This window comes from Onychostruthus taczanowskii, unplaced genomic scaffold, assembly GCF_017590055.1.
Source record: "Onychostruthus taczanowskii isolate IOZ18803 unplaced genomic scaffold, ASM1759005v1 scaffold18, whole genome shotgun sequence".
In the NCBI taxonomy this organism is placed as follows: Eukaryota; Metazoa; Chordata; class Aves; order Passeriformes; family Passeridae; genus Onychostruthus; species Onychostruthus taczanowskii.
This window is the reverse complement of record NW_024499017.1, coordinates 8,117,365-8,129,674: the sequence shown is the minus strand read 5'-3', so window position 1 is coordinate 8,129,674 and position 12,310 is coordinate 8,117,365. Positions and strand designations below refer to the sequence as shown.

The window sequence follows — 12,310 nt, the reverse complement described above, 5'->3', positions numbered from 1 at the left end:
TGCAAAGGGTGTAACAGCTCCTTCACCACGAGCTCTGCTCTGCACTCAGAACATGAGATGCATCCCCTCAGCAAAACCCCAGCACTCCCTTCTCTGTGCACCACTGAGCTACATCACAACCATGCACAGAAGCTCTTAATAAAAACAGGCAAATGTTTCATTAATCCACAGGATTACACACATTTATGAACATGAATTTTGGTTCAGACAAACTCTTTTCACTACACTGGGGAAAAGACCACTCAAGAGGCATTGTCACAAGTTGGCTGCCCCAGCTCACATCCCTTGTTCTGCTCTTGTAAGAAACAGGATGCAAATAATAATTACTAGAAAGCAAAGACCTTGCTCTTTTTTCATCATAATAAGCCATATAAAAAACAAGTTTATGCTAAGAAATCTTAAAATCATCATAGGAATAGAATTGAGAAAAATAACAACATGGACCAAAAGCTAACAGATGTATTTTCTCTCAGAGGTTTTCCTCTTCCCAAAACAAACTATCCAACAAAAACAAGCTGACTTTTTCAAGGCTGACGAAGTTCAGGTGTTCCAGCGAAAGAGAAATTCCAAAACCATAGAAAAAATCATGAAATGACTCTGAAACAAAGACTATCCTGAGCAGTTCCTTTGTAGAAGCCCTGCCAGTTGCAAACCTTTATTTCATGTGGAAACAGGAGAGAGATATTAGAAAATAAACAGTGCTTTCAAAGAAAAATGTGCACATTTTTCAATGAAAACTTGCAATCTAGCTCAAAAATAGAACTGAATAATTCTTCCTGACAGACAAACATCTGTGGGCTTAGACCACCAAACTCCAGGCAGTGCAGCAAAAGACAATGAAGATATTTAAGACAGACTAACATTAATAAAATCAAGCACTCAATGATATGTGAAGGGTCTGTTTAACTCCTATATGATCAGAGTTTGACTTAAACAAGACCATTCACTGGTCTAATTAGGATTCAGTAAATGTTACCTTCTTTTTGAAGGCTGATGAAGCCTCAGTAAAAATACTGTCACCCACAAATAACCTCAGTAAATTCTGAACTACAACAGCTCCCCATATTCACAAAATTCTCTTCTCTGCAGGTACAGAGCAGTCAATTTTTGATTCCTTTAGAAATATAAATATTCTTTTTAATCATACTCTTCTGATCTCTCCATTGCCCACAGATTTAGGGCATAGTGGTGAAAAGTAGCCAGCATCTATTTATATTAGAGAAAGGCACAAAATTAATTGCAGAGACACATAATTTGTACTTCTCACAAAAGCACCACCATGTGTGAACCAAACCTAATAATCTACCATGATGATTTATACTAAGGAAATTATCAAGACACTCCATAATAAAGTTTATTTTCATGTATTTATGGTTATAAATACATAACCGTGTCAAATGTTACCTTCCACATTTCACAATGCTCAGGTATGTTTGTGCCTATATACAAACCCTCACTGCAATTAACCACAACATTTAATTAAATATACAAACATTTCAAAAGCTGCACAGGGCCCATTCTGAGAGTTGAGCTCAAAGCAGAGTTAAGCTTTAAAACTTTTCCCCTGATTTCATACACCTGATCCTCAAGTACTGACTGCCTTTAAGGGGATGCAAATCAGATGTGAGTGTGACATAAATAAATTTTTGAAGAAAGAATAAAAGAGTATAGCTGCTAAATCTATTCTAGTAGTTAAGAGGAAAAAAAGTAGGTTGCTTTGCATTTCCTTGGTTTGTAAGAACATGTTTTAATAGAATGTGTCATCTGCTAATACATACTAACAATTTTTAGTTGTAATCAGACTTTGAGGGTTTCAAAACCTCAGTGATAATGCTGCAATCTAACTTGCACAAGTTTTGTAATAACCCTTTCTTTACTATTTCAAGCTAGCTTTTTTATCTAAAAACATAATCATAGAATCACAGAAAGGTTTGGGCTGGAAGGGACCTGAAAAATCACCCAGTTCCAATCCCCTGCCAGGAAGAGGGACACCTTCCACTAGACCAGGTTGCTCAGAGAGTCTGTAAGGAAAAAGTTACAAGAGACAACAGTAAAACAGAAAAATTGTTATCATTTATAAAAATTAAATGGCCAGACACTAAAACCAATATTTTATATCATAAAGCAGATGTTTAATTGAGACAGATTATAAGCACATTACCCAACCTTTTGCACCAGTATGACACAAGTTGCTAACACTGAAGTTCTGTACAAGAAATAAAAGAACCATGGTAACTTCTCACACCACAATCTTACTGGAGCAGGGACTCACTCATCTTTTAAGAACTGATTTAGCAGCTAATCCACAGCTTCTCTCCTGGCTAAGGCTTCTCCATTGCACAGAAGTAAAAGTGCCAGGGGAAAAAAAAAAAGAGTTCCAACAAAAAACTAAACAAAAATTACTTTGAGAAAACAGTCTAAAACATTATCAAGGAAAGCAATACAGCGAGCCACATTGTGGCTGGAGCTTCTGGATTTTCTTCAGCCTCTGAAAAAAACCTAATCTGGCTGTTTTGGGCATCCCTTACAAAAGCAATGAACAGGCTTCTTTTGGCCTTCATCTAACAGAAAAATCAGAATCCCAGTTTGAGCAACTGCTCGGTTGTGATTATCAATACAGTTTTGTGATAAAATCTTGGAAAAGCATTAAGGAACACCCTGCTTTGTGGAATCTGCCTGGCTGGACAGAACAGACCCATTCTGCCCTTCCAAAAAAAAAAAAAAAAAAGAGTTCCAACAAAACACTAAACAAAAATTACTTTGAGAAAACAGTCTAAAACATTATCAAGGAAAGCAATACAGCGAGCCACATTGTGGCTGGAGCTTCTGGATTTTCTTCAGCCTCTGAAAAAAACCTAATCTGGCTGTTTTGGGCATCCCTTACAAAAGCAATGAACAGGCTTCTTTTGGCCTTCATCTAACAGAAAAATCAGAATCCCAGTTTGAGCAACTGCTCGGTTGTGATTATCAATACAGTTTTGTGATAAAATCTTGGAAAAGCATTAAGGAACACCCTGCTTTGTGGAATCTGCCTGGCTGGACAGAACAGACCCATTCTGCCCTTCCATTATATTCTGCAACACCACTTGCACTTCTCCACTCAGACACACTCGAGTCACTAGGTCAGATCAAGTGCACCTGACACAGAAACCAGATCACATCATGGTCCCATGGGTCATACATGATCCTTAAAAACAGACAGCAATTTTTATATAAGTCAGAAAATCAAATTAGCTACACAACTGGCTCTCTGACACTAAAACCAAGTTGAAGTATTTTTTCTTAATGTATCTTTTAAGATTGCTTACACATACAACTGAAAATACTACATCTCTGTGTAAAATTAAACCTAGAGGAACTGCTGACACACTTTTATAAATGTATAATTCTTGCCCTAATAATTAAGAACACAAACAACAGAATTACAGAAGCATTTCCTCAGAACAGCAAGAAGCTTTTGTTCAGTATTGTCAAAGAGCAACACGGACCTCTACTGGCAACACAGGGGAGCAGGAATCAGCTCATAGCAGCAGCAGGCTGGGGAAGGCCTTTCTCTGTTAATTCATGTTGAGACCTCCAAACAGAAAAACAACACTCAAAATTGCACACACCTTCAACTCCTCCCAGTGGAATAAGTCTTTACTGACTCTGACAGAACCAACTGCCAATTTACACTATTCATATTTAAATGTACAGAGAATATGTTTTTAAAACCAGGACTGACAGCACAAGACTGAACTGTTCAGTAAGTCAGTCTTACCTTCTTTTTAATACACCAGCTTTACTGGGATCAAAAGTGGCCTCAACTTTCTCATGTGATATTCAGACTAAAATTTTGATTGAGCTTAAAAAGTAGATGAGAAAAGAAACCCTAAAGAATACTTGGAGTGCACTGTCAGAAGAAAAAGCTTCAAAAATAAATATTGCACTAATAACTCTTGAGCTGCTAGGATCTCTTTGTATTGTAAGAACAGAATAATTTGTTAACCTTTTCCAAGTTGCTAATCAAAAATTAAGTGTTAATAAATGACATTTTCCTCCCTCACACTTTCAACAGCAATTTTAAGGATTAAGTTAAGAAAGCAGGCGTATAATCTAAGGAATTTTTACAGACCACTTGCTTAATCAGGAATGAAAAGAACCAGCACAGGGCAGACTGTGTCCCTATTTACAGATATGTTAAGTTAATGGCAATGAGGCAACATGTGACACCATTAAAACCCTAAAACTGCTGAAGGCATCCAAAGTATTCCCTCAGAATCTAAACAAGCATCTCTGTTTTTCAGAAGTTGAGTAGATTTTTCAACTCTAAGGGAAAACATTCCACCTGACAATCTAGATGGAAGTTGCTGTATTAGATTCATAAATAAAGTGAATTAAGGTATAATTCCATCTTTGCTGATCTGTTTTTAACATTGCTATCTTAAAGCAGAGTATATGTATGCATAAAAACATCACTTATGTGTTCATCCATCCTTCAAGGGATTCTTAGCATTTCTCAAACTTTATCTTGAGCATCCAGCATTGCAGTAATTGAAAATGCATTTTTCTGATTGCAGTCTACCAAGTTACAGCTTGATCTTTGTTCTACCCAGAATGAAACATTTCTCAACAAATGGACAGACAGCACAGTTATTTATTTTCAAATATACCACTGAAACTCATTTGGACAACTATCAAAGGGTTCAGTAATTTTTTTCCTTGCATTATTGAGTACAAATGCTCAACAAGTAATACATTATTTTTATATCTCTTTCTACTTCATGGACAACATTTCCCTCAAATTATTTACGCTTACCTCTAAAAGAAAACATTTTGCTCTTCTGAAATCACAGGAATTGTTTACTTCTCAAAATACTCAGGGAGGAAACTATTACCTCCAAATACACAGAAAATTTAAAAGGAATATCTACAACACCATGTGGAGCACAGTACTGAAATCCTAAACTAACTGCAAAATAAGCTCCAAAACTGGTAAGAGTCCCTTTGAACCAGCTAATTAATCCATGCTCCATGGCAACTGGTGGGAAACATCAGACACAGTATAGGACTAAAGCAGCATTAAATGCAATGTGATATGCAAGAATTTTGAGTTATACAGGCCCTAACACCATTTGGATCACAAATTTGCTACCTTATGGACTCTGCGTCAAAGCAAAAAATATTTCAAGCAAGGATATGATTGATTACTTGTGACCAATCCAGATTATAAACTAAGGGAGAAACATTGAAAACAAAATCTTGACAAAACCACCATATATCTTGGATTAATCTTTTTGCCATATTTGAAACATCTCCCACTGATTCAGCAAGGCTGAATGGCAGCTCTGCTCCTGCTGAAGGCAAATCCCTTCGAGCCCAGGTAATTCTTTAAATGTTCAGAGACTGCACAGTTGCACAAAGAGCAAATTGTACTGCTAGATGTAATGTAGAGTAATGCTGTTCCAAGAATTTGGAACATAAACCTCACTAGGAAGCCCAAATTCATTGAGACAGGTAAGTACAACACTTGCTGCCCCAGCTGCAGTGCCAATCTGTAGCAGCACACCAGGCAGTGACAGCAGGATGTCACTGCAAGGCACAGTGAGGATCTAAATTCTTCATGTGACCCCTGTGCAGTAACACCCCCTTAAATAATTAAGAAATCAAACTCAAGAAAATTCAGAGTGGTAAGTTCTGCTATTAACCCATTTTTCAGCACATCTTCAAGGTTTTCCAATGTATTCAAAAATGCCTTTAAGTCAAAATTCTGAACTAAACTAAAAACCACTAAATAATTTGCATTAGGAGTCCTTCAATATTGATGAAATCACGAAGATTTTTTTTCTTGTCATCACAAAGAAAAATGCAAACAACAAAAGGCAACAAAAGATCAACAGTTACCTGAATCTCTCACCCACTACAGAAGCAGTAATATTTAACAGATATCTAAAAAAGCTGGGTCTGATAGGATTGATGAACCTGTGAGACAATATAACTAGCAGGGATTACTAAAGGTGATAAATTGTATTTCTCTGAACTAAAGGAGCATTGAGTAAAACATCCTGACACAAGTTAATCTTCAAATTCACTTGAAACTACCTTCAGAGATAAAAAGTCTCCTGGGAAAATCTTTACCTGAATTTAGTTGCTAGCATTAGGAAGTTTTTCTGAGTACTTTACCTAAACTGCCCTGCAGCCATACAAACCTCACTCCTTGTCCTAGCCACCAAGATCATAAAAATAAAATTCCCTTCTCTTTCACAGCCATCCTTTATATATTAGCATAATGTAAAATGCCTTCATCTATATTTTCCTAGACAAAAATCAGTTGTTTCAGCACTTGATGTCTTTCCTGTAGCTCTCCAAATGCTACCAAATTCTCCACACATTTTTAAAAAACACCTTTCTAACTAGTGGTTTTATATGAAAAAAAGTGTAAATCAAGTTTGAAAACCAAAAATACAAATATTTAAACAAGCAAGTAGGCTGTAAGACAAAGTTTGCCATGTTTTACCTCATGTGCAATGTTAACCTACCTATTCCTGAATTGGCTCCTGTGATTATTGCCACTTTCCCACTCAAGTCACGACCCTGCAGAATTTCCATTGCAGTACTGTTCCCATCATATTTTTGTCTAGTAGTAGGTTTTACTGGATTATCTTCTACTGTAAAGGCCAGTCTTGGGTCAAGGTAGGTAGTCCTTTTGTTTATGTGGCTGCAAAAGAACACAAAAACTCAACTGTTTGAACCCTTCTGTTCTCTGCATTTAGATTTTAAAGGTATTTCAACCACTGCTGTGTACAATTCCAGTGGATTATTTAGAGTCTCAAAAAATAATTTTGTTTGGTTGAAATGATCTCAATTATTTTTTTTAATCCAACTTTTTTTCAGTTGTGACAGCATCCATTAATAATTGTATTTACATACTTTACAAGCCATTCTGAACTTTATGTGAACTCCTGACAGAAAAGGCAGAATTTTGTCAGGGGAAAAAAGAAAAAACTCTTGTTACACTAGATAAGATCATGTTCTGTTAGCAAGTCTATAAAAGGACCCCACACTTGCAGACACTGCAATATCTGCATTTGGATTCTGAAGCTGCAGTTATTAATCTTTTTGTCTTTCCAGCTGATATTGTCACAGTATAACTCAGGAGGCTACTCGGCATGTAACCCAGCTGTCCTCCTTCTACATACTCCACAATTTGAGATACTCACTCCACAAAATAGACTTGTCCATTTTCATCAGTCTCCTGCTCCCATCCATATGGCAGATCTAGGAAGCACATAAAACATTACATTTATTTTCAGGCATTAGAATACTCTTCAATTTGAAGTTTAAGTGACTTCTCAGACTCATGAAAACAATTCTGCATTGTTTTCTGCTGCCTTTGAGTACAGAACTTGACAGAAAGATTGCTTCCCTAATCACACACGATTGCTCTCTCATAGAAGTACAATGCCCAGAAGATCTGGTACAAGTGCAGAAAAAAAAAAAAAAAAAAACCAGCAAAATGCAGCCATGCTTCCAAGCACATACAGATCTATACTACTCCCAGTTCAGTATCTACCCCTGCTAAAATAAAGAGCAAAAGCACATAGGAAAAGTTATGTGTAACACATACCAAAAGCTGAAAGATCAGAGCCCTCAAGTGGGCAGGAGATACAATAAACCATAACTAAATGACTCAATGAAGTTGGAAGGACAGATAGAAGAAAAATTACAATCTTTACATAACAAATTTTTATATAAAAGATTCTACAAAGGCAGTTAACAGATGGCATTCAGAGTATTTCTAACCTTAGAGAGAAAGTTCACTTCCACTGACTGAAGACTTGGTGAAAACATTCCACTTATAGTCAGGTTACTAATGGCAAAAGAAACATGGCTTTCCAACACTGTGGTGTCCCCAGGTACAGAAGCTTCTGGGAAGATCTGATTTAAGGCACTGACCCAAGGTCCTTGAGAAGATTTTCCTCTGGAAGTGTTCTGCAACACTCCCTGCATTGTGCTCTGGCACAAATATTCAGTTGGGTTGGGGGAAAGAGGTAAAATGAAAACTAATGAGGCTTCCTTCTGTGCCAGGGATACTCCTTGGTGAAATACATTCTTTGAAGAATATAATCCAACTATAAATATTGTCTGATGCACACCAGGAACACAGAACTCCAGCTTTTGACTACATGCTTAACACTAAAGTCACACTAAAACAAACTCTGTAACCCGGAATCAGTACTTTGGCTTTGTGGAGCAATACAGGAAAGCCATAAAACTGCAAAGTGATCACTCTACACAGACACAATCACAGAGGTCAAACCCTACTGAACTCAGCCATATTCTATAAGCTCAGAATCAGTGACAACTAAGAGATCAAAATGAGATCAGCTGGAGTTTGTGGAGGAACCAGGTGTTTGTAAGGCAGTGTCCATTCCCTAGGCAAGTTTAACACAAACCTCCTGCAACACGTTTCCTCTTCCCAGACTTAGGATGTTCCCACTGTGTTTTTTCTTCTAGGTGGCTGCAGGAAAAGAAAAAGTTTAAGAGTTTTTAAAATTGCCTAATAAGCTTTCTAATGTAACCCAAAATATCCCCACAGTTCTGAACGTAATTAACCAGAAAGCACAGGAGTCTAGAAAAATTCAAAAAAATGTCTGACTTCCAATCCAAGTTTTGTTGCTTATGAGAAAGAACAAAAACTCATTTAAAAATAACATTAACAGACTCAGAAAACACCTCAAAAAGATAACAATCCTTGGCAGGAGTAAGGAAGAAAGAAGCAAGAAAAGAATTTATCACCAGCTAGCAATAATATTAGAAAGTCTTCAAATTACAAAAACACCTTTCTAAAACTCCTGCCTAACATACTGATTTGTACAGTATAAAACATAAGTTGGATTTCTATGAGCAATTGTAGCTTTGGACAGGTAAGTTTATCCGCAGGCCTTAACTAGCAGGATATTTATTTTACATGATAATGGTATCCCACCTTTCCTTCCAATTCAGAGACTTTACTCATTTAAATCACTAGCAGAATTAAAATACTCCAATGTAAAATTTTCTGCACTATAAACTAATAAGCAAAGTCATGTGCACATAAACAAGGTCTTAAAATAACCGAAGTGCTGAAATCGAGTTGGACATTAAAATCTCATCTTTCATTGAGTGTTTTTAAATAATAACCAAGTTTTAAGAGTCAGGCAGGGATTAATTGAGTGCCCAAATTGATAGCTGCCCAAGTGTGAAATAAAGAGTGACAACAGCAATAAATAACACACAAATAACTACAAATAAACTACAGGCCCAACAGCCATTTGCACACAACAAAAGCAGCTTTCCATTTCCACAGCAAGCCCACAGTGACAGCTCATGGTGTTACAGGGATCACAGCTGGGAGCTGAGACTAAACAAATGCACCTGTGTGACCTGAAAATAGGAGATATTTAACCAAATCTCAGCAGCCTGACAAACAAATGCTGTCCACCTGTGTGCACACCTAACTCATCAGAAACACCTTTAAAAGTCTTCGACCAAAATAATCTTATTCCAGCTAAAAGTTCATACTGGTGATGAGGTTTAAAGTAAATTCCCAGAATATGCAGAAGAATCACACATAGTGAGTGTATACTTAAAGGCAGCATCAGTGCAATGTTTTTAGACACCCTGGGCAAGATTTTTCAGACAGTAAAGATTTGTTATGTGATGTTGTTAAACTGCACCAGTCCAGCTTCGCAAGAGTTCAGAAACTGACCGGCTGAACTGACTGTGTAACAATTATGCTCAATAATACCTTGTTATTTCACAGGTTTGTTACTTTCACCAAGTGATTCCTCCCTGAAAGAACTTTTGAAATCAAAGGAAATATACAAGCAATTGACCTAAGAAAAACAAACGCCTAGAGAGAAATTGCAGCGTTTACAAAGTGTGGATAAACTAAAGCATTCTGTCCAGCGTTTATAACAGCAGAACTTGGGAGGACAAGGCACCGGTGAGACTGAACCATACTTTTTTTGTGGAAGGGAATAACTCTTGTGGCTTTAAACAGACAGAAGGAGGTCCCAAGATCAGCGTGGCTACAGAAACCACGCAAGAGGAGAGAATGTATAAACACATATGAGTTCGTTCATGCTGCGGCACATTCCCTTTGTAAGCCGGGAGGATGGGATCGTGCCGGCAGCAGGGGCAGAAGGTGCTCAGTGCAATTCTTTATCTCTTGCCCAAGGTGCAGCGAAGAGCTGAGGGCAGCACGCACAGCTTCCACCGCTCCTGTTTCTCCTCTGCTCCCGCACAGAAGCAACCCGACCAACCCGCAATATTGTGCGAGCCTTAGTCGGAAGGCACAAAGCTCGCCCCCGGAGCCCCGCGGCAAGCTGCGACAGCTCCGGGCCGGCTCCCGCCGCTCCCCGAGCGGCTCCGGCATCGCTGCCGGGCGGGGCAGGTCCCGCGGCTCCGCGCCGGGGGTGTCTGTGGCTGTCAGAGCCTCCGGAGCCCGTCCGCACACCCAGCCCCCGTGCCCCCGCTCCAGCCCCGCGGTCCGTCCGTGAGGGGAGGCTCCTGCCCCGCACCGAGGGGCGGCTCCGCGGACGCTGCCGCGGGGCGGTCAGAACGCTCCCGGCGGCCTCGCCCCGCTCCCGCCCTTACTTAGCGTAGTAAACCCAGCCGTCCTTGGTGGTGCGCTCCTCCCAGCCCGGCGGCAGCTCCTCCTCGCTGTCCGTGTCCTCCAGCCCCGCGTACTTGAGCGCGGCCATGGGCTCGGCGCGGCGCCGCTCCGCCGGCGCGCTCCGCTTCCGCCCGGCCCCGCGGCACCATGGGAGCTGTAGTTCCCGCCGCATCGCCCGGTACGGCGGGGACACTGCGGTCACCGACACGGCGAGGGGCCCCGGCTGAGCTCGGAACAGGGGTCGCAGGGGTTTAGGCTGCTCTGCTCAGCCCTAGTGAGGCACATCTGGAGTGTTCCGTCCTGTTCTGGGATCTCCAGTACAAGGGAGATGAGGAGCTAGCGGAGAGGGTCCGGCGGAGGCCGCGGAGATGATGAGGGGTCTGGAGCGCCTCATGAGAGGAGGGACCGCGGGAGCTGGGCGTGTTTGGTCTGGGAAGAGATTAATGCATGGAAATATCTCAAAGGTCTGTGCCAAGGGGATGGTGCAAGGCTCTTTTCTGCTGTGCCCAGCAGTGGGACGAGGAGCAATGGCCATAAACTAAAACACAAGTTCCACCTCAGCATGAGGAAGAGCTTCTTTACATGGAGGGTGGCAGAGCTCCGGAATAGCTGCCCAGGGAGGTCGTGGATTCTCCCTCTCTGCAGACATTCAAAACACACTGGACACTTTCTTGTGCCACCTGCTCCAGGTGACTCTGCCTTGGAAGGGGGATTGGACTGGATGATCTCCCAAGGTGCCTTCTCATCTCAGCAGTTCCATGATTTTCAGGGCACCAGCTGCTTCCAGCCCTCTGTTTTCAGAGCAGTGAATACAGCGAGGCCCTGCCCTTAGCTGTCCCCACCTCATCTAGACTCTTCCTAATTAGTGAGGGATCCTTGCTGAGGAAGGCCTGGCTGGAGAGAAGAACCTGGCTGTGCCAGCACCCACCTGGGACCTTGCAGGTGGCTTCACCTGCTGGGGGGCACAAACACAGTCACCTTTGCCAAGCCTGGCTCACTGGTGACACAGCACAGTCGGCTGCAAAGGCTGCAGCATTCAGTGAGTTGGCAGAAAGCTGCAGTAACTCTGTCCTGGCAGCTGAAGCCCTCTCCCCTGTGCAGCTGTGACGGATGGACAGGGAATGGCTGTCACCATCGCTCAGCTGCTTCTGATTGCCGGACCTGGGTGCTGTCATATTCCTGTCTGTTTACATTAACCAAACCCAGCAGCCAGCGGTTGTAACAGCATTGCTGCCCTTTGGTGGGGTGTTTTAAACAAAAAACAAGGCAAAGCAGCGCCGGGCAGAGGCTGTGAGCACTTCAAACCGCACCAGGTGGCAGTGCAGCCTCACAGATGCACCGCAGGCTCTAAATCGAATTTTCATGCACTATTTGAGACACTGACCTATATCGTTCCCTTACTCCCCACTAATGGCATCCATATCTGGCCAGAAAAAACAGCCTGAATTTTTTTATGCCCTGCTGCTCCCATTGCTTTGCAGGTTCCCCGAGGGGATTACACGTACCAAATGATCTCCTCCTGCTAGAAATAAGAACTCATGCATCATCAACAGCCTGTTCTCATGTGAGTGTTACTGGCAATATTAAAAAAAAAAAAAGCTGTGACTATACTTTTTTGGGTAAACATATGGGAAAGGAAGCTTTAGTGACATACTTGCTCCTGGTCCAAGA

At 41.0% G+C, this 12,310-nt stretch overlaps 1 protein-coding gene across 3 annotated transcripts in view; it reads right to left on the bottom strand.

Moving 5' to 3' along the window:
* Window positions 1-10,752, bottom strand: part of WWOX (WW domain containing oxidoreductase) — a 477,013-nt gene extending 466,261 nt beyond the window's left edge. For all 3 annotated transcript variants that reach the window (XM_041400541.1, XM_041400543.1, XM_041400542.1), the window contains exons 1-4: window positions 10,621-10,752; window positions 8,436-8,500; window positions 7,200-7,257; window positions 6,519-6,697 (exon numbers count right to left, since the gene is read on the bottom strand). In XM_041400541.1, the coding sequence (XP_041256475.1) occupies window positions 6,519-6,697; window positions 7,200-7,257; window positions 8,436-8,500; window positions 10,621-10,727 (409 nt within the window). In that variant the 5' untranslated portion in view covers window positions 10,728-10,752. The remainder of the gene's footprint in view (window positions 1-6,518; window positions 6,698-7,199; window positions 7,258-8,435; window positions 8,501-10,620) is intronic.
* Between the last annotated feature and the right edge of the window lie 1,558 nt (window positions 10,753-12,310).